The sequence below is a fragment of the Spinacia oleracea genome, chromosome 6 (assembly GCF_020520425.1).
Source record: "Spinacia oleracea cultivar Varoflay chromosome 6, BTI_SOV_V1, whole genome shotgun sequence".
In the NCBI taxonomy this organism is placed as follows: Eukaryota; Viridiplantae; Streptophyta; class Magnoliopsida; order Caryophyllales; family Amaranthaceae; genus Spinacia; species Spinacia oleracea.
Genome location: NC_079492.1, coordinates 79,588,938 through 79,611,062, shown reverse-complemented (window position 1 = coordinate 79,611,062; position 22,125 = coordinate 79,588,938). Strand labels below are relative to the sequence as shown.

Below are 22,125 nucleotides of genomic sequence, written 5' to 3'. Positions count from 1 at the left end.
CTCTAACAATTAGTATCAGAGCCAACATCAAAATATTAAGTGGTTAAATTTTTTATTTTGAAAATATTTTTATAATGGCTTGTACTAGTGGAACGGTAAAAGTTGGGAAATATGAAATTGAAAAGTTCAATGGGAAAAATGATTTTTCCTATTGGAGGATGCAAATGAAAAATTTACTAATTTCGCAAAAGCTACACAAAGCGCTAGCGGGAAAAGAACAAAAACCCGGAGATATGAAGGATGAGGGTGGGAAGAGTTAGATCTTGAAGCACGAGCAGCCATAATCTTGTGCCTTGAGAGGGATGTTGCATTCTTGGTAAATGAAGAAGCAACGGCTGCTGGCGTGTGGGCAAAATTAGAGACAAATTTCATGACGAAAACTCTAACGAACAGGATCTATCTAAAATCCAAATTGTATACATGCAAGATGGAAGAAGGCACCTCAATTCGGGAGTATATCAATAAGTTTGATAGGATTATATCAGACTTAAAGGATATAGATGTGAAGATAGAAGAGGAAGACCAAGCGCTCATGTTATTACTTTCATTACCAAAGTCCTATGAAAATCTAGTTCAAACATTGATGCTTGTGGGTGATACTCTAACCATGGATGAAACTAGAACATCACTTTTAGCGGATGATCTTCGAAAGGTTGCTACAAGTGGGATGATGTCAAGCAGTGGAGGAGAATACAGGGAACAAGCCCTGAGATTGTTTACAACTAGAGAAAGGACTAATGAAAGAGGAAGACGCAAGGGAGGAAAGACTAGACCAAAATCTAGACCTCTTGCGGAGAGACCATGTTTCAAATGTGGTGAGCTTGGTCATTTTAAAGTAAATTGTCCAAATAAGAGGGCTACATTCAAGAGGTCGGACAACAACAACAATTCCAGAGGAAAATAACAAGAAAAACAAGAGGCAAGTTTTGTCTCAAATGACGAGGAGGATTAGTGTTACTCCGTATCAGAACAATGCACTGAAATATCTTGTAAGTGGATGCTTGATTCAGGAGCATCGCACCATATGTGCCCAAACAGAAAGTGGTTTACAACTTATCAAAGTTTGGACGGTGGCACGGTTTTGATGGGAAATGATAATGCTTGCAAGACTGTCGGGTTAGGTACTATCCGAATCAAGATGCATGATGGAACAATAATAACCTTGAAGGATGTAAGACACATCCCAGATTTACGGAAAAACCTTATTTCTCTTGGGTTATTAGAGAAAAATGGTTGCAAAATATCCATGGAAAATGGAGTATTAAAAGTTGTTCGTGGTTCCTTGGTAGTGATGAAGGGAATTCATCACGGTAATCTTTATCCTCTTTTGGGCACAACTGTTACAGGTGATTTAGCAGTTGGAATCAGTGGAAGTAAAGACCAAACAGAATGCACTAGGATATGGCACATGCGCCTTGGGCATATGTCGGAAAAAGGTCTATCATTGCTTTGCGGACAAGGTTTGTTGAAGAACATGAAGAAACCACAAATGGAATTTTGTGAACATTGTGTGTATGGAAAAGCACACAGGGTAAAGTTCTCTACAAGCAAGCACAAAAGCAGAGGGTTGTTAGACTATGTGCATACGGATGTTTGGGGTCCGGCTAAAGTCTCTTCCAAGGGTGGTTCCAAGTACTTTGTTACATTTGTTGATGATTATTCTAGATATGCTTGGATTTATTTTCTGAAGCATAAGAATGAGGTATTCGACATTTTCAAGCAGTGGAGAGCAATGGTTGAGAACAGAACGGGTGGAAAGCTAAAAACTGTACGGTCTGATAACGGTACAGAGTACACAGAGGGAGCTTTCAAGGAGTTTTGTGATCAAGAAGGCATTGTAAGACACTGGACAGTCAGAGACACACCACAACAGAATGGAGTCGCGGAAAGACTGAATCGTACACTACTTGAGAAGGCTAGGTGTATGCGCTCTAATTCTGGTTTAGGCAAGGAATGGTGGGCAGAGTGGGTTGCTACAGCTTGTTATATAGTGAATCGATCACCACATTCTTATTTAGATGGAGACACACCTCATAGGGTGTGGTCAGGGGAACATGCAGATTACAAGAGACTTAGAGTCTTTGGGTCCACAGCTTATTATCATGTCAAAAATAACAAGCTTGATGACTGGGTTGCACGGAAACGGGTACGGGAACGGGTACTGGGACGTGTACGGGGACAGAAAACGGCAAAATCAAAATTGCAAAAAATGGGTACGGCATGGATTCGGTAAAATAAAAAAAAGTTAAAAAATTAACTCAATTAAATACACGTGAGAATCAAACGGAAAGTATAAAATATTTAAAACAAATACTCTTATTTAATTAAAATATCTATCTTAGTAGTGATTGGTGAGAAAAATGTGGAGTTGTTAAATGTTAAGGGTAATTCGGTAACTCCCTCATTTTCTTTACACGTCTAACTGTCTAAGTTTCTAACCAAGCCATTGCTTTTAATCCATAAATGCAAACTGCCAGCTGTATTGAATTAAAGCATTCAAATTGCCAGCTTGTCTTGAATTAATTATTAATTATAAAAGCCAATCCAAAAAAATCTAAAAGATTCCCTGACTAAAAAACCCAAACCAATCTTAGCCGTTGCTTTTAATCAGTTACACAAACCCCTCAATATTCTCCTTTGGATCCACCACTTCACTTCTTCTCTTCCAATACAACTCCACCATTTTTGAACCCCAGTCTCTCCCTTTTCTCATTCTTTGGTGGCCGGCGATTTTTGCTTCGGCCGGCGGCTTCGAAAATCGAAGGAGAAGCAGAAGCAGACAAACGGCGGCGAGGGGCAAGACGACCGGCGAATGGCGAGACGATCGGCGGCGAGAATACGTGTTGGGCCTCTAAGATTTCATAATATCTGTTGGGTACGTGCCTTCCTCTTAAGAAACGTATCCAGCCCGTCCCCCGACTTCCCCTTGGCCGTCCCCGAAATTCGTCCGCGTACCCGCCCTTTGGATTCGTCATGGGTACGTATCCTAGGCGAATCCGTCCCGTACCCGTACCGTACCCGTACCCGGTACGGGAAACGGCTCCTAGGAGGCATACCCATGCTTCATAGCTTGATGAAAGAGCCAAGAAAGCAATATTCTTGGGGTATCCCAAAGGCGTTAATGGCTATCGTGTTTGGAGTATAGAGGATTCTAAATTCGTAATCAGCAGGGATGTGACATTTGATGAAAGATCTATGATAGCTTTACCCAAAGTTATGGTGTCAAATAATGGTGATGTCGAGACTACTTCAAATAATCAAGTGGTGGAGATAGAATCTAGAGACCAAACAGATTTTAGTCATGTTCAGGTGGAGCATCCTGGTGTTAATCAAAATAATGAGGAGGATGATCTTGAACATGAGGAGATTCAACGGGAAAATGTACATGTGTTACAACAACAGCAGCAGAAATCTTTGGCAACCACTAGGCCAAAGAGAAATTATAAATTAGTTCAGAAGTTTGGGTCAGAGAAACCTCTGAGGCCTTACGGGCAGGTTAACTTGGTAGAATATGCACTCTCGGTGGAGGATGATGAGCCGATCACCTTCAAACAAGCTATCAAAGACAAGGATAGAGAGAGTTGGTTGGTTGCTATGGAGGAAGAGATGCAATCTCTTCATAAAAACAAGACATGGGAGGTAGTCTCATTGCCCGTGGGAAAGACTGCTATTGGTTGTAAGTGGGTGTATAAAAGAAAAGAGGATCCTTCCAAGACCGATGGTATAAGATATAAGGCTAGGCTAGTGGCCAAGGGATTTGCACAGAAAGAAGGTGTTGATTACAATGAGATATTTTCTCCGGTGGTAAAACATACTTCTATTCGGGTGCTATTAAGTCTCGTTGCTCATGGTGATCTTGAGCTGGAACAACTTGATGTGAAGACAGCCTTCTTACACGGTGATTTGGATGAGGAAATCTATATGTATCAACCTGAGGGATACAAGGTTGAGGGTAAAGAGAGTCAGGTATGTCGCTTGAGGAAATCACTTTATGGATTGAAGCAATCTCCTCGGCAGTGGTACAAGCGATTTGATTCCTTTATGTTAAAGCAAGGGTTTTCTAGAAGTAATTATGATTGTTGTGTATACATTCGTAAACTTCATGGAGGTGATTATATTTATCTTCTATTGTATGTCGACGACATGCTTATTGCTTCAAAAAGTAAGGTGGAGATAAATATTTTAAAAATTCAACTTGGTGAAGAGTTTGAAACAAAAGATTTGGGCGCTGCAAAGAAAATACTAGGTATGGAGATTAGAAGAGAGAGATCAAATCGAAAATTGTTCTTGAGCCAGAAAGGCTACATTGAGCGGGTTATTGAAAGGTTTGGGATGAAAAGTGCTAAGTCAGTGGTAACTCCATTGGCTCCACATTTTAGACTCTCTAGTAAACAATCTCCCACTACAACGGAAGATAAGGCATACATGGATAATGTACCTTATGCTAGTGCAGTTGGCAGTTTAATGTACGCCATGGTGTGTACACGTCCAGATATTTCACAGGCGGTTAGTGTTGTCAGTAGATTCATGGCGAATCCAGGAAAGGCACATTGGGAAGCTGTGAAATGGGTTTTAAGGTACTTAAAAGGTACTATTGACACGGGTTTGTGCTTTGGTGGAGATATATGTCAGGTAAATGGTTTTGTTGATTCTGATTATGCCGGTGATCTAGATAATCGACGATCTACTACTGGTTACGTGTTTAAAATACATGGTGCTCCAGTTAGTTGGCGATCAATGTTACAGGCCACGGTGGCTCTATCTACTACAAAGGCTGAATACATGGCTTTGGCAGAAGGAGTCAAGGAAGCATTGTGGTTATGGGGACTTCTAGATGATTTGGGGTTGAAGCAGGAATGTGTGAATCTGAGTTGTGACAGCCAAAGTGCAATTCATTTGGCAAAGAATCAGGTTCATCACTTATTTTTAAAAAGCGCGCTTTTTGCGCTTAAAGCTCGGAAGCTCAGAAGCTCAAACCAAAACGCTTCTACCAGCCGAAGCCCAGCGACATACAAGAAGCGCGCGCTTCCTAGCGCTTCGGTGCTTTTGCGCTTCCTAGCGCTTTTGTGCTTCCTGTAGGCACTTCATACCCTTCTTTTTTATAAAAAATAAAGCCACATGACTCTAATCTTCTTTTTTAAAGTATCACGTGATTTCTTTTTTTAAAAAAACGAATATTTGGGAAGTTTTTGAAAACCCTAGTGCAATTTTCTCCCGTAGCCGGATTTCTCTAGCCTTCTCGCCGGATTTCTCCCGTCGGATTCTGAATTTTTCTTTCATCGTTTTGATATCTCTATTTTTTTTCATCTTTTCTTTCCATATTTTCTCCGTATGTTCTGAACTTTTGAAAATTTATTATTTCGTTCTTTCCGGGTGCGCTTCGCCTACGAAAAGCGTGCGCTTTCGCTTTGCGCTTAAGCTCCAGGGCCCTTTTGCGCTTCAGTGCGCTTCGCGCTTTTTAAAACTAAGTTCATCATGCTCGTACCAAGCATATAGATGTGAGATATCATTTTGTTCGAGATGTCATAGAGGAAGGTAGTATTTCTCTTATGAAGGTGCATACAAATGAGAACCCCGCAGATATGTTGACCAAAGTTGTGTCAGGAAGCAAGTTCCAACATTGCTTGGAATTACTAAACATTGTCCCATGTTAGGCATTACAAGGAAAGATAAAAGGAACTACGATTGGTTTGATCCCGGTCGAGGGTACGTAGGCAATCATTGTCAAAATGGTGCAACCGGATACGATACTACAATTTGTTCATCCAAAATTTGAATGTTTTCAAATTATGGACGAGGTGGAGACTTGTGGGAGTATATGGATATCACTAATTCCTAAATTAATTATATCTAATTTAAGAATGGTGAGAAATGTGAAACAACGAGAAAAACATAAGGAGATAATAGAATGTAGTTTCTATTTTTATTGTTTAGTTAATTATAGGAAACAAGATTGTCGGTGAAACAATGTAAACCATTATTTAATTAGTTTTCTAATTCATTATAAATGTGTAGAAGTGTAATGTAAAATTTATTCAATACAATTCAACAATTCACATCATTAAAGCTTAGTTTAAGAAAAGATTATTTTTCTTACGTAACTTTATTATTTCCTTCATAAAGGGTTGTTTGTTTATTCACAAAATATTATTTATTTGTGAGGTATCGATTTCATATTATCTAGTAAAAGCCAAATTTCCGCTGCGAGCTCTAACAGCTCACCTTCTCATTTTTATCTTAAGTTCTCAACTATACATTAACTTGGATTAATCTCAATTATTGGGGTACATACTTAGTTATTTGTTAACCAATTAAGAACACTAAAAGGGTGAGGGCCGTGAGGGATCAACTTATATGTGGTTTGTTGCTTTTTTACTTCCTTTTTAAAAAAAGAAATTCTCTCTTCCTCTTTCAGCTTCCATTTCCATTACCGACACAAACACCAACCTTCCCCTCCCTCTTTTACAGATTTGCTTCCCACTTTAACACCAGCGCAAAACCGCCATTGTCACGCCCATGGTGTAAAAACTCGCCCGAATGAACTCGTATCGCCCAGTTAACTAGGTTTTAGAGGCTGGCGATACGAGATATCCCGAATTGTAAAGGTATTTTTAAAAACAGTGATATCTCGGCCGGTTCAACCGATCCGAACCAATTTTGTCCGCATAAAACGTTATTAGCCTCACATCTACTTAGTTTTCGGCCGAATTCCCCATATTTTCGAAAAAAAGAAAGGGAAATATGAAAGCAATGGAGAAACTTCAGTGACAAAGAGAACTTCATTTTTAGAACTAAAACAAGAGAGGAGAGAGAAGGTGGACAAAATAATTCATTTAATTATATCACGTGTACGGTTTAGGGGAGGGGGACTAGGGTAGGTAGTGAGTGCGGTTGACATGGAGCTTCTTTTTCAAATTCCTACGCGACAACCGCGACAAGGTCGGGGACTAACGCATCATTTCCGTTACCGAAATCCACAATCGATCCTAAGACCGCGACCGATACCGCATTTTTTATCTATGGTCATGCCTCACACCAAGCCGAATTATAATACAAAACTTGCACCCACCAATCCCCCTCCCAAGCACAACAACAAAATAAGGGCAGGAGCATTAGTAAGACAAATAAGAAGAGTTTGACAGGTGGTGGCGCCACGATGAAAAACCTTGGCATTGAAACCACCGGCAGGAGCCAGAAAATTAAGGAGACGGGGTTGGGGGTTTTATGGGCAACCAAACTTCTAGTCTTCTACATATAATAATAAATCGGAATACATGATGAACATCATAAAACAAATGGTATACCTTTATTTAAAATTAAAATGAACAAGATGGTAGGACACAGAATGACGTGTAGAAGTATTGTTTCAGCAACGTACAACGGTAGGTGGTATAATGGTCTACAGTAGGATATATATTATTAAACTAACAACTTAGTTCTCGTTCATGCATTTAAAGTTTCAACCAAGCACCAAATAAGGAGATTCCACGTGTGAAAATTTGGCAACCCACGCCTTTGCTAGAAACCAAACACCAAAGGTTTTAACATTGACAAGAAGGTTCGAAGATAAAGGTCAAGATCCAAACAATAAAATTACCTGGCAAAGTGCTAAAGTTGAATTCTTGAAGGAAGATTCACCAACCCATACATATATACCAACGACCTTAACACCGCCTACCAGCAACCGCGAAACCTGCATGAACAACAAAATTAACTACCTTAAAAAGCAGGCAATAAGACATACAAAGAACTTTAAACTACTTGTACGATCAAATAAAAACCCTATGGAGCCAAATCTTTTAGGTGAACGTTATAAAATCCTAACAATGACGCTTAGCTGCCATCAAATATTTTAAAGAGCATCAAAACTGAAAATAATACTTAATAATTGGTGCACTTTGACTGGCACGGAGTTTAATGAAGGTGAGTTGATTTTATTAAAGAATGAAAGAAGTGGGGTAAGTGTAAATAAAAGATAATGGAAGTGGGGTAAGTGTGGATTAAATGATTAAATATTAGTAGTGGGGTATTTGGTGTAAAATGGATATAATAAAATAAAGGGAGAAATTTCCAAAAATAGAAATTGCACCAATCATTTAATTACGGACGATAAAGGAAAGTGCACCAATCATTTCCATACGAAGGGAGTATAATTGTTAGTTATCTCAATGTATTGTACACTCTTTACTAACATAAAATAATTAGAGATATTATACTTCGTATACCTTGGCTTCCCTCTTTCCACCAAAAAGCTTGAATATAATCAATGTAGACCTTTCATTGATGAGGTGGTAAGTTACTACAAAGTCTTGGAATGCTAGGAAACTCTTCTATGCTGGCAAGCTTCAATTGGTCAAGACTATTCTTTTAAGTTTGCCATTATTCTAGTGTCAAATTTTAAGTTTCTTTAGGATTTTTCTGTGGACTTGGAACACTTATCCCTAGAAGTATCTTGTCGCTTGGCGTACTCTATGTCTTCCTAGATGTGCCGGTGGTTGGAACCTGAATGAAGACCATGTGGAGTAAACCTACAGTTGCTAAATTGTTGTACTCACAAGGAAAAACTCTGGTGTAGGTGGGTGGAATGGTGGATAGCTATTACATCAAGGGCAGGCAGATTCAGAACATCAATGGCCTTCTTCAACGTCATGGCCATCGAGGAAGATTTTGGAGTCCATGGAGCTGGTTATTGTTGTTGGTGACTGGAATTCTTTATGCAAGGATGGCAAGTTCTCTATTAAGAGCATGTATCAGAAACTTATAGGCAGTCTGCAGTTGTGAAAAGGTCACATGGAGAAGGTTGATATGTAATAACAATGCTACGCCAAAGAGATTGCCTACTTTGGATAGGATAATTATAAAGAAGTTGTAACAGTTAACTGTTCTCTTTGTGTTCCAGATATCCTGAACCAATAGGGAATTTGTTTTTTGAATGCTGCTATCCTTCAGCAGTTTGGAGTAAGGTGCTTAACTGCCTGCAGTTCAGTAGAACCCTGCTCAATTTGATCAAGATTACAGTGGGTAATTAGGACCTCTAAAAGGGTAGGAGACAGATTCAACTTGCTGATGATGTTCTTGCTGAATGCTGAGAGTATGTACAGCAGTTGGATCCAGATCCACAGAAATGAGAAAGTGTTTAACCACATATGCATAAGTCCTTCAGATTTGATGTAGGATATTAGATTCAGAGTAAGTTTGTAAAGTTACTGACATTCAGAAGCTGCTACTTATGAATTAGCTTGAGTTCTTTTGGTTTTGTATTGGTCTTTTTGCTGTAAATGATGATTGGATAACTCAACCCCAGAAGGTATGAGGTTATCCATACTGACGCCTTAGCAAAGTTCATTAATATCCTTGGTTGTAAACGGTGCTCTGTTGGAATTAGCTGTTGCTACATGTAATCACTTCCTATTTGGTAATAACATATCATTTTAATTGCCAAAAATACGATATTAATGGTGAAAGGTGTGCATCAGCTAAGCGTGTCCAGTCAAATGATGCACGTATTGAGAAAAACTGGAAGTATACCAGCAAAAGAATGCATACGAAGGAGGACGAGAAGTCCACTATATATCAAAAAAAAAGAAAAAAAAAGTATTCCATACTTGCAATACATCACAAAGGAACATGTTAGGGAATGCCCCTTTAACATGAGACCAGAGAGAAGCTAAGTACACTAGTCGCTCCCAAAACTTAGAGGTTGTATACAATTTGTTATGCAAGGTTTGGGGGTCTGACTACACAGGACAACTGATGCTTACCAACTACCAAGTAAAGGAATTAACAATTACGAAAATTCTTCCTCTCTCTGTGGTGCGCATGATAGGGTGAACTTACTATCCTGCACCCACCACCATTAATGGGTAGAAAGAAGAAATCTGCAGCTCAAACTTCTCCACGAACTCCTGAGGGTACGTTGGAAACCAATGTAGCTTCAAAAAACACAAATTTAGGTCCCAATCATTCTGGGTTTCATGCCTCCTCGTCTGTTATGGATCCAGCGTTAGAACCTCAAAATGTCATGATTTCCTCGCCACTGGTTCATCCAAGTGCAGGTATGATTTCAGTGGGTCTTCATAATACTATACTTGCTTATAAGCAAGCTCTTGGCTTGTCTGGACCTCCTAGTAGGCAAATAGAGCCGTTGCAATTGAATCCAAGGGATTCTGGCGTTCAAGCACAACCACATGTCCAGGGTGAGAGAGGAGGTGGTGGTATAGGAGTGGAAAGAGAGGTGGAGGCACGAGTTAGGGGGTTGGCTCAACAACTTGAAGAAACTTTGACACAAAGCAACCAGATCTGTGAACCGATTCAACCTATGGGAGGAGGTACAACTCAACCACAAGGTCTTGCCTCTGCTCCTGCGTGGTCTAGTATGTTTCAGCGCTCTCCATTAACTGGGAAGGGGGTTTCACTGAACTTTGTGGCGCCAGTTCTTAAGGAGGGGAAGAAGGTGGCTCAATTGCAGAAGGAAGAGGTGGATGCCATGACTGAAAAATGGCTAACTTCTCTGGTGGTGTATGTAGTAGGAGATACACCTACTATTGCTTCAATTAAAAGGTACATTTCTGTGAACCGGAGTCATGTTGGTGTTCCAAATGTGTTTCTACATGATGCTGGGTATTTTGTGGTTCAATTTAATAGCATTGAGGATAAGAATGATATCATGTGTGGTGGACCTTATATGTTCTTCAATAGGCCAATCATTCTTAAACCCTGGTCTGCTGATTTTAACTTCTCTGAGGAAGTCTTGAAAGTGATTCCATTGTGGATAAAGCTCCCAAATCTCCCTCTTAACTGCTGGAGTTGTGACTCTTTAAGTAGGATAACTAGCCTATTGGGAGTACCACTAGACAGCAAAGGGTATCATTTGCAGATGACTGTACCACTAGACAGCAAAGGGTATCATTTGCAAGAGTTTTGGTGGAAATGGATGTGACTGTGGAATTACCTGATTTTGTGTGGGTGGAAGATATAACTGGTAGGATCTTTAAGCAAATAGTTCAGTATGATTGGAAGCCTACCTATTGTCATCAATGCCAAATGCCTGGGCATAACTGTGGTGCCAGAACACATTCAAAAGAACAGGAGGAAAGGAGAGTTCCCCCAAGGGTGAGAAAGGTTTGGGTCCCAAAACAGAAACAAGCCACTACAACAGCTGTTACTACTCCAGCTACTACCCCAATGCATCACTCTATGACTGTTCCTAACTCTGAAGCAGATGCTGGCTGGAAGGTGGCTACTAAGGGTACTAGACAGAAGAATATGCCAGTAACCACAAGCAATTCTTTCAGTACTTTAGATGAAGAAGATGATGAGATTGAGACTGAGGAGGTAGAGGTAGAGAACCAGTTAGAGGACGAGTTCCTCAATAACTTACCACCTGACCCATTATGTTAAGCCTTTGCACTTGGAATATTAGGGGTTTAAATGACCCCTCCAAGGTTACAGAGGTTAAAAAATTGATGAGTAGAAACACTATTAAAGTAATCGCCATTTTTGAAACTAGAGTTAAAAGGGGAAAGTATCAAAGTATCATAAATAAGTTTGGGAACCAATGGGAATGGGCTCATAACTATGATCATAGTGGAAAAGGAAGAATTTGGTTGGGTTGGCAACCAGGGAGTGTGAAAATGAATGTGATTAGCAGTCATGAACAGGTTATACAATGTGAGCTTCGAGATCATAATGGTAGATTGTTGTTCTACTTTAGTGTTGTGTATGGTTCGCATTCCATAGCAGACAGGCAACATCTCTGGAGACAGCTAGGTGGAATTAGTGTAACGGTAGGGAAGTCTCCTTGGCTTCTGGCAGGTGATTTCAACACTATTCTGGATGTTCAGGATAGCGTGAATGGTGCTCCTGTTAGCTGGGCTGAGATTAAAGATTTTGCAGAATTTACAGAGACTTACAAATTGTTTGAAATTAGAAGCAAGGGGCATTATTATTCATGGCATAAGGGAGGGGATAGCAACAAAACAGCCAGCAGGATTGACAGATGTCTTGGGAATGAAGATTGGATGGGTGCCAAAGGAAGTGTGTGCTCTAACTATCTCAAACCTTCCATTTCAGACCACAGTCCTATTCTTATTGATTGCATCCCAGAAGAACAAGGGGGTGGAAGACCCTTTAGGTTCTTTAACTTTCTAGCTGACCATGATGGGTTTATGCAGAGTGTGGAAGATGGGTGGAAAGTGCAGATTAAGGGCACTAAAATGTTTTCTGTGTGGGAAAGACTGAAGAAAATTAAGGGAAACCTAAAGTTACTTCATAAGCAAGAGTTCCAAGGAATCCAAGCCAGAATTGAGCAAGCTAGAGAGCAACTGGAGAATGTTCAAAACCAGCTCCAAACTCTGATTCTCACTTGCTTAGTCAAGAGCAAGAGTATGCTGCTAGTTTGAAGAAGTGGATGAAAATAGAGGAGTCAGCTCTAAAGCAAAAATCAAGGGTGCAATGGTTGAAAGAAGGAGATTCTAACAACAGTTATTTCTTTGCTGCAGTGAAAGAAAGACACGGAGTCAATAGGATCTTGGAGCTCATTGATGACAGTAATGCCAAGCTAGTGACTCCTGGAGAAATTCAGGGGGAGGTGATTAAGTTTTACTCCCTTTTGCTTGGCTCAAGTGCTGATCAGCTACCCATGATAGACATTCCTGTAATGAGGAAGGGTACTCAGTTGACTTATGAGGAGAGGGGCTTGCTCTGTATGCCTGTTACCACTGCAGAGTTTGATAGTGCTATCAACAGTATAGATGACTCCAAAGCTCCAGGGGTGGATGGGTTGAATGCTGTCTTTTCAAGAAAGCATGGCCTGTGGTCAAGAAGGACATCTATGCAGCTGTGTTGGAATTTTTTGACAAAAAAATCTTGCTCAAGCAGATTAATTGTACCTCAATTACTCTGGTGCCAAAAGTGATTAACCCTACTAGGGTTAAAGAGTATATGCCAATTGCTTGCTGCACAGTTGTATACAAAATTATTTCAAAAATTTTAACAACTAGGCTCCAGAAAGTGGTGGGATCTGTTGTTTGTGAAAGCCAAACTGGGTTCATTCCTGGGAGACATATTGTTGATAATGTGTTGCTAGCTACTAAGCTAGTGAAGGGCTATAACAGAAAACACTTATCCCCTAGATGCATGATCAAGGTTGATCTCAAGAAGGCATATGACCAGTGTATAAAAAGGCGCGCCTAAGGCGCGCCTAGGCTCTGAGGCGCAAGGCGATTGGAGCCAGCGCCTTTTATTGTCTAGGCGAGGCGACTTCAATGAGGCGCACCTAAGGCGCACCAAGGTGCAAAAAGGCGCACAAAGGCGCACTTTGAGGCGCAAAAAGGCGCAAAAAAGGCGCACCTACCAAGAGACATACCATTTTTTCACTTTTTTTTTCACTTTTTATTAGGGCGCCTCACTTCAATGAGGCGCACCGAGGCGCGCCTAAGGCGCTGGGAACTCCAAATCGCCTTGTTGCGCCTTGAGCCTTTTTATACATTGCATATGACTCTATAGAATGGAATTTCCTAAGAAGTGTTATGGCTGAACTAGGCTTTCCTGGTGTGTTTCTGGATTGGATCTTTGCTTGCATCACCTCTGTGTCATATAGTGTGCTCATAAATGGAAAGCCTGCTCCTCCTTTTCCAGCAAAGAAAGGATTGAGGCAAGGAGACCCCCTTTCTCCTTTCCTCTTTGCAATTGGGATGGAGTATTTATCAAGGAATATGGGACAGCTACAACTTGATCCAAATTTCAACTTTCACCCTAGGTGTGAAAGGCTAAACATCACCCATATGATGTTTGCTGATGATTTATTAATGTTTTGCAGAGGAGATTTGGTGTCAGCTTCAATGTTATTCCAAAAATTTAAGAATTTCTCTCGAGCTTCAGGGCTGGAAGCAAATCTTGATAAGAGTAACATCTACTTCTGTGGGGTTACAGAGAGAATTCAAAGCCAAATTCTGGATGCACTCAAAATTCCTACAGGGATTTTTCCTTTCAGATATCTAAGTGTACCTTTGTCCACAAAAAAGTTAGCCTATGTTCAATGTAAGCCATTGGTTGATAAGGTGCTGGCAAAAGCCAAGAGTTGGACATCTAAACATCTATCTTATGCTGGAAGGCTGCAGTTGGTCAAAACCATTCTGTTGAGCATGCAAACCTTCTGGTGTCAGATCTTTGTATTGCCTAAGAAAGTGATTAGAGAGATTCAAAGCTACTACAGGCTGTTCTTGTGGACAGGTGATACAAATCCTTCAAAAAAAGCTCTAGTCTCTTGGGATACTATGTGTCTTCCTAAAACTGCTGGTGGCTTGAATATTAGAGATATGGAAGTTTGGAACAAAGCTGCTATATGTAAACTGCTCTGGGCTATCACTCACAAAAAAGACAAAATGTGGGTTCGATGGGTTGATAGCTTATATATCAAAGGAAGGAATATAAATGGTCTTCAATGCACTACAATGTCTTGGGCATTGAAGAAGATTATAGGCTGTATGCCTCTGGTGGATAGTATTGGGGGATGGGGAGCAGTTGAGAAGCAAGGCAAGTTCTCTATCCAACTGATGTACAAGAAGATGTGTGGTAATTTCCAGAAAGTCCCTTGGAGGAGAATCATTTGTAACAATTCTGCCACTCCTAAGAGCTTATTCATTTTGTGGTTAACCATCTGGAGAAGGCTTCCTTCTTTAGACAGACTGATTAAGTGGCACATAGTCAGCTCTGACAGTTGTTTACTCTGCAACTCTTACTCTGAATCAGTGGAACACCTATTTTTTAGCTGCTGCTACTCATCTCAGGTTTGGAGGAGGGTGTTGGACTTGTTGAGATTCCACAGGAACCCTGAGAACTTCACTGCTGAGTTAACTTTGTTAATCAAAGAAAACAAAAAAAGTGGTAGAAGACAGAAGCTTTTGATAGCCTTTTTTGCAGAATCTGTGTACTCTATTTGGCTTAATAGAAATGATAAGCTGTATAATGGTCATTGTAAGCAACCTGATGAGTTGTTTAGGGGCATACAGTTTAGAGTGGCAGCTAGAGTTCCTGCTGAGCTTCACTCCTGTCTGTGATTTAAGGCTGCTAAATTTCTAGGAGTGTAATTGGCTGTTTGGTGTAAGTGGCTTGGTGGTCAGGTTGTTCTTTGTAAGGCTGTTGCCTTTCCTCTTTTGGTGATAAAATTCTTTATTTGCCAAAAAAAAAAAAAACTACCAAGTAAAGGTTTTGAATTCTACAGAAATAAAATATCAAAAAAATGTAATAGAGAAATACATACCCAACAAAATTACATGATTAGTCATTTACCTAAATTCCAAAAACCTTGTGAGCAAGAATTCAAAAGACTAGTGTGGCCAGTACCTAAAAAGCAATTATTATATCATGGACTACGAACCCTGATACGCAGTTTGTTTGGATGAACATATGTCCAAAAATTAAGAACATATTTGCTACTTCTTTGTCCAGTATTTTAATTACTTCCAACATGGATGAATGATCAGTGCATAAAAACGCTCAAGGTGCACCAAGGGAATTGGGATCCCTTGCGACCCTTGTTGGAGTGAGGCGCACTTAGGCTCCGTTTGGTAGGGTGTAAAACGTTTCCGTGGAAAACGATTTTCCCCTTTTCAATCATTTTACGTTGTTTGGTTTGACAAGGAATGAAAAACAATTCTCCATAACTCCCTCAAAGGTGGAATAACCTTTTCCATTTGAAAGGGAGGGAAACCACTTTTCCACCTTTCCTCCTTACCTCCCTCTCCTTCTTCCCCTCAATCTTCACCATCTTCTCTCATATTCTTTAAGGAACCAAACAAAGGAAAACAGAAAACTAGTTTGGAATTGTGTTATCTCTTGGATAATGTTTTACATGGAAAGTCACTTTACATTGAAAACATTTTACACCAAACCAAACGGGGCCTTAATAAATAAATAAAAGTAAAGTTCTGTGAAAAGAAGTAAAGCGTCTTGGTGGGCTCATCAAAATCACTTTGCCTAGACCCAAAAAAAAAAGAGCATGACCCCTATTGCCTAGCCGCACTTTTCTAAACACTGGGCATAATCGATGTTACTAGGAATTTTATGATTTTGGCACAAAATAAAGTGCATTGATATATTTTCATAACTTTTCTGAAGTAAATGATACTCACTAAAAACAAATAATAAACTTACTCCCTCCTACCTTAATATTGCATTCATTCCATTTTGGGGTGCTTCGTATTGTTCTACTCACTTCCACTTTATTCTATTTTGGAAATCACCTTTTATCATCTTACTCATCTTTCCCTAAAATATTTACACCCTTCCACACTCTTTCTTATTTTATCGATGTTTTCCTTACACTCATCTTTATACTATATATCTCTTACATAATCCATATTTGTCTTACCACAACTAACATATTACTAACTTTCCTATAAACAAGAATCTACAAAAAGTGTGTAGAATATTAAGGAATGAAGAGAGTATATATTTGTAATCTCTGAACTATATGTTCATGTAATTGAGGTAAATAAAATGCATGATTGTAATCTTTGAGCTATACAATCCTAATTGTTTAATTTATCCAACAACTTAAATTGAACGCTATTCAATAACCGGGTCGTGTACTAGGATAATTTTCAATAATGGAGCACAAACTGGTTCTTATCTGTTCCAAATGACTTAATCTTTTGCGGGTTTCTCAATATGAAATATATATCCTATTCTAGGACCAGGCCTCCAATTGACACCCCCTACCAAATAAAGTACCTCCTCTGTTTCCTGAGCTCTACTCACTTTATGTTTTGATTTCCTATGTTCTACTCACTTTTAATTATATTGATTTAGGTAGACGGACCCAATAGAAAGTAACATGGATAGTTCTCAACTCTTGCAGGAATTAAGGGATTCTTATCGATCGCAGTCAATAAAATAGAACACAAATCGCAGTAAGTGTACTTTTGGCACAAAACTGAAATCAAGCAAAATGCTCTGACTATTTTTCATATAACTCAACTCTCCTTTTTTTTATTTAGAAATAAACCAGCTTTTTATAGGCATACAAGCACGCCTAATAGAGTCCTAATGACCCTAGGATAGCCTGAAAACAATCAACTAAACAGAAAGATAGAATTCTACAAAATAAATCCTAAAACGAGTAGAAATCGGCTTCGCTAAAAACGAATCCTAAACTAATTACAATTATGAAAAAGAAAAAGAGACCAAATACGAATAAAACTCTAACTAAACTAGGTTATGGGGAACCCTACTAGATATAGAATTCAACTCAATATGTAAAATCTCATGCAAGATCAGACTTGTTTTTGTGAGATCTAAATTCAATTTGGAGGATCATATTTAATTTCGAGGATCAGATCTTTATTTGCAGGATTTATATTTCGCATACATGGATTTGCAGCAATTTATGTCAACCTATTATTCGTACTTTATCATCTCGTGAGACTTAATCACATGTAAAAGTATCCACTTGGTGGTCCCAATTTTAGGTTCTCTTTGGTTTCAGTAGCTACTAGAACAAGAAAACAGAGGTAGTAATTCATAGAACCTTTAGCAACTCGCTCTGGTGATATTTTTTATAACAGAGCACTACAATAAGGAGAGAATAGAAAATGAGACAACCCCCACCAAATATAGTGTTCATAAAACTTTTAGCAACTCGCTCGAATTAGGACAAAGTAGAAAATGAAGGGTTGGTTGTAATTATTCCCCCCTACATCATTCCAAATTTCACCAAAATCCAACACTGGAAATCAACTTCAGTTCAAAACCACAAGCAGAGTACCACAAATGAAATTTCCTGCACCAGGAAATCACTAAACCAATTTACATAGACAAAATGCAACTCAGTAACCAAGAAATGTCAACTAACAATTTGAGGATTCTCAAACTTACGCTGATTTTTTTTTCCCTTTTTGGCAAAAACTTAGGCTGATTCTAATACCCTGAAATTTCAGATATACGAAGTATACAATATCCTCCTCCCACATTATCTCCCAAATTCGCCAAAACCCACCAACAAAGTTATAACAGCTACATTAACATACAACACTTTTGAAACCAAATTCAACAGCAGTTCATAGGAACAAGTAATGTACAACGACAGACATTGTTGCAGTTCAATAACCGATAAAAATCAAATTGCTGTTGAAGAATTTTCTAACTTCCGCCATAATCAACAATCCAAAATTTAGATTACCTGACGAGCGTGCTCTGTGACCCAATCCTTGTCGATAGCGAGTGAAGAAGAATCGACAGAAGATTTGGGCTTTGAACCTTTCTTCTTATCGCCACCACCTTTGAGAGGATCAGTGATGGAACATGGGGGATCTCCGGCATCATTTGGTGGTGTTGGCACTAAATCAAAGATAAACCCTCGATCTAATTTGGAATTGAGCTTGCCTATCACTAACCCTACCTAAAAAACAACAATTATTCGCAAAACAAAACTTCATTATTCAACTTGATTCCCTAATTTTGAGAATTTGAGAGGAGATAGAAAGATGGAGAAAACGTGGACCTGCGCAGGAATTGCGGATTGAGCAAGACGATCTTCGGCTAATTGAAGGCGGGTTTCTTCTCCCACTACTGTTTTCACCATTGTTGCTCTTCAGTTTCGCTGATCAATTTTGAATTTGGGGTTGATTGAATTTCGTCTTTTTGTTCAGTTGCACAAAAGACGGAAGCTGACTTCAAAATATAGGGGTAATTTTGTAATTCCACACTTGCGGACGGTGACATCTTATAACATTTCCAACGGTAAACTAATTTCTAAATTAGCTTGTCATGTCACATAGTATTTCAAGCTACTTCCCTTTCTAGCTATTTAGTACCCTAGTGGTTAGCTACTAGATTGATATGTAATGTAGTCATATTTGTCAATCAATATTTTAATTTAATTTAATTTAATATTATTTCATTGGCCAAAATTTTTCAAGCAAATCAGCTTAAATATGCTAATTTGCTCGGCCAAGCTAATTTATCATTCCAACTCCAATGGTCATGCTAGTAGCTTGGAATTTCTTAAAATTGCAAACAAGTCTCTAGCTGCAACCATTGGATATGCTCTTAAACACTTGGTAACTGGGACTAGATGATTGGACAGGGTTTGCTTACTGAGATGATGGTTTATTAGAGCTGATCAACATGATTGGGACGATGGTATATTATAGAAGCGGATACATATACCCCTGGGTATCAAATAGTAACATACCCTAGGCTCCCATTTGTTGTTTTCACATAAGCAACCCCACATGCATGGGATGAAAATTTAAATCTAAAATAGCAAACCCGCATGGAATTTAAAATTTTAAACCAATCACAGCCATGGGTATCATACCCAGGGGGTATCCTAAACGACCAAGGATTCGTAGCATTGCACACACACACACAAACGCAGCCCACGAGGGGCGTTGTGTGTGGCTCGGCCCAAGGAAGGCGTTGGCAGCACGCAGCCCATCCGTGGGCGCTGCTGCTGGGCCTGGGTTGTTCGCTGTTTGTTGTGCGCGCGGGCTTCGCTAGGTGTGGGCCTGCCTTTGTGCTGGGCCTTGCGTCTAGCAAGCTCGTCGGACGATCGTTTCGTACGCCGCGCTTCCGATTCGTTTTCCGATTCCGGAATTCATTTCCGATTTGAACAAATATTTAATTTTCCCGATTCCGGAATATATTTCCGTTTCGAACAAATATTTAATATTTTCGATTCCGACAATATTTTTGATTCCGGTAATATTTCCGTTTCCGACAATATTTTCGATTCCGGCAATATTTCTATTTCCAATAATATTTTCCGATACGTACCATTTTTCCGTTTCCGGCAACATCTACGACTTGGATAATATTTATATTTCCGTTATGATCCATATTTCCGTTTCTGGCAACATCATCATTTCCGGAGTATTCATATTTTGCCTTTTGACGATTTCAGCTCCCACTAGAACCGAGATCCGTCGATTGATATTCATAATTAGAGTATTTAATTCACTTAAATACTTGATCCGTTCACGTACTATTTGTGTGACCCTACGGGTTCAGTCAAGAGTAAGCTGTGGATTAATATTATTAATTTCACTTGAACTGAAGCGGCCTCTAGCTAGGCATTCGGCTCACTTGATCTCACTGAATTATTAACTTGCATAATTAATTAATATTGAACCGCATTTATTAGATTTAGCATTGAATGCATACTTGGACCAAGGGCATTATTTCCTTCACCTATACGCCTCCACAGGCACAGATTCCCCCATTACAGCCTCAGGCCCCTCAGTCTGACCCTATGTTAGTGGAAATGCGGAATATGATGCTCTAAATTAAAAAGTCTCTTTTGGGAAAGGATGCAAAAATTGATGCTCTTGCCGCTCATAACAAGATCATTGATAATCAATTGGCAGAAATGGCCACTAGTCTTGCAGAGAGAAACCAAGGGCAACTCCCTTCAATGCCTGATCCTAAAGAGATTGTGAATGTTATTATCGTGCGGAGTGGGCATGGGTATGAAGGCCCTTCTATGCCTGTTGATGATGATTCTAGAGTGTCTACTAGTGATCTGATTAAGAAAGTAGCTAAGGAGGTAATCACAGAGAAGACAGTAGCTGAAAAGGTAGCCCATGAGAAAGAGGTTGCACATAAGGTTAAGAAGGGGACAAAGATTCAAGTACCACCTATTATACTCCCCTTCCGAAACCGTCAACTCAAGAATAAGCTAGACGAGAGTTTGGTAAGTTCTTGGACGTGGTAAAACTTTTGCAGGTAACTGTTCCTTTTGCTGAGTTAATTTTACAAGTTCCTGCCTATGCTAAATTTATGAAAGGTATATTGACCAGGAAATGTGCTTTTTGTGAGGTTGAGACTGTAGCCTTTACTGAAGAGTATAGTGCTTTATTGCAAAATAAGTCTCCACGTAAGCTTAAGGACCCCGGAAGTTTTTCTATTCCTTGTAACATTGGCACATTTTTATTGATAAAGCTTTATGTGATCTAGGTGCTAGGGTGTGTGTCATGCTCTTCTTTGTCTTTGCAAAATTAAACACGGGTGAGTTGAAAGTTACTAATATTACTCAACAAATGACCGACGATTCTGTAAAATACCCATTAGGTGTTTTAGAAGATGTTACCGTTAGAGTAGGTAAATTTTACATACGTGTGGATTATGTTGTGCTGGATATGCAAGAGGATACTCAAATTCCCATGATTCTATGTAGACCCTTCCTTCATATTGCGGGGGCGATTATTGATGTAAAAAGTGGGAAATTGACTTTATCTGTGGGGGATGATAAGGTAAATTTTAATCTGAATAGTGGGGGATGTGTTAGGTTATGATACATATGTACAACATAAATCATGCGAAAAAACCTATATGCCAGGATTCATATCAATAGCACATAATCAAATAATTAGTCTAGGATGCATACTGATGAGTGACATTTATGTCCCTCCTAGGGGTAGTTTTTAGGTAATTTTCTAGCTTATTTTATTATATATTTATCTAATTTTATCATTTTTAGCCTTTATTTTATTTTATTTTATATTTTGTAGCTTAATTAGCGTACTTAGTGATTTTTCTTTGTTTTTAGGCCTTAATTTCGTAATTTGTTTGTTTTCCTTGTTTTTATAATTTCATATTTTAATTATTATAGTTTTCGTTATTAGTTTCCTATTTTCTATTAATTTCCTTTTCTATTTCTTATTTAGTTATTATTATTATTATTTATTTTATTTTTCTCCTAGTTTCTATTTTTATTTTGTGTAGGTGCATATTGTTCGGGGATCGAATTACTGGTTTCAAAGGGCGGTCAAGGAAAGTCAATTGTTTAAAAGAACAGTGAGCAACCAATGCACCTCTCCTCCCTATACTACACCACCCTCTCCTTAACCATCACCACACGTGCTGCAGCTATCAACTCACCAACACCATCCTCAAACCTCCTGCAGCCACGCAAGGCAAACACCATCCTCACCACCTTCGCACAATAGCACCGCAAACAACATGAAAGGTAGCAGCAAAACATCCCAAAATCGCACCAAAACAGAGTAAAATACAGAGCAGTTCGGTTTGGTCGAACCCGAATGGAGTTCGACCGAACCCAATTTACAGAAGCTACTGTCCATTTGAAGTTCGCCCAAACCCACCTTGCGTTCGCCCAAACCA

General features: G+C 39.2%; 2 protein-coding genes across 2 annotated transcripts in view; one reads left to right on the top strand and one right to left on the bottom strand.

The window, feature by feature from the left end:
* LOC110778889 (uncharacterized) overlaps positions 1-18,661 on the bottom strand; it is a 38,355-nt gene extending 19,694 nt beyond the window's left edge. The window contains exons 1-3 of the mRNA XM_056831303.1: positions 18,503-18,661; positions 18,182-18,400; positions 7,598-7,693 (exon numbers count right to left, since the gene is read on the bottom strand). Of these exons, the coding sequence (XP_056687281.1) occupies positions 7,598-7,693; positions 18,182-18,400; positions 18,503-18,583 (396 nt within the window). The 5' untranslated portion in view covers positions 18,584-18,661. The remainder of the gene's footprint in view (positions 1-7,597; positions 7,694-18,181; positions 18,401-18,502) is intronic.
* Positions 18,662-20,371: 1,710 nt separating this feature from the next.
* On the top strand, positions 20,372-21,849 carry LOC130463299 (uncharacterized). Its single transcript, XM_056832389.1, has 4 exons — positions 20,372-20,632; positions 20,728-20,914; positions 20,959-21,254; positions 21,727-21,849. Exons 1-4 carry the CDS (start codon positions 20,372-20,374, stop codon positions 21,847-21,849), a joined length of 867 nt encoding a protein of 288 aa, XP_056688367.1.
* Positions 21,850-22,125: the final 276 nt, after the last annotated feature.

What these genes read in the sequence shown, in the direction of transcription:
- LOC130463299 (XM_056832389.1), top strand. Translation starts at nt 20,372, where the DNA reads ATGGCCACTAGTCTTGCAGAGAGAAACCAAGGGCAACTCCCTTCAATG. An exon ending in AGAAGGGGACAAAGATTCAA is followed by an intron (nt 20,633 to 20,727) that starts GTACCACCTATT and finishes AAACTTTTGCAG; the next exon opens with GTAACTGTTCCTTTTGCTGA. An exon ending in CGGAAGTTTTTCTATTCCTT is followed by an intron (nt 20,915 to 20,958) that starts GTAACATTGGCA and finishes TATGTGATCTAG; the next exon opens with GTGCTAGGGTGTGTGTCATG.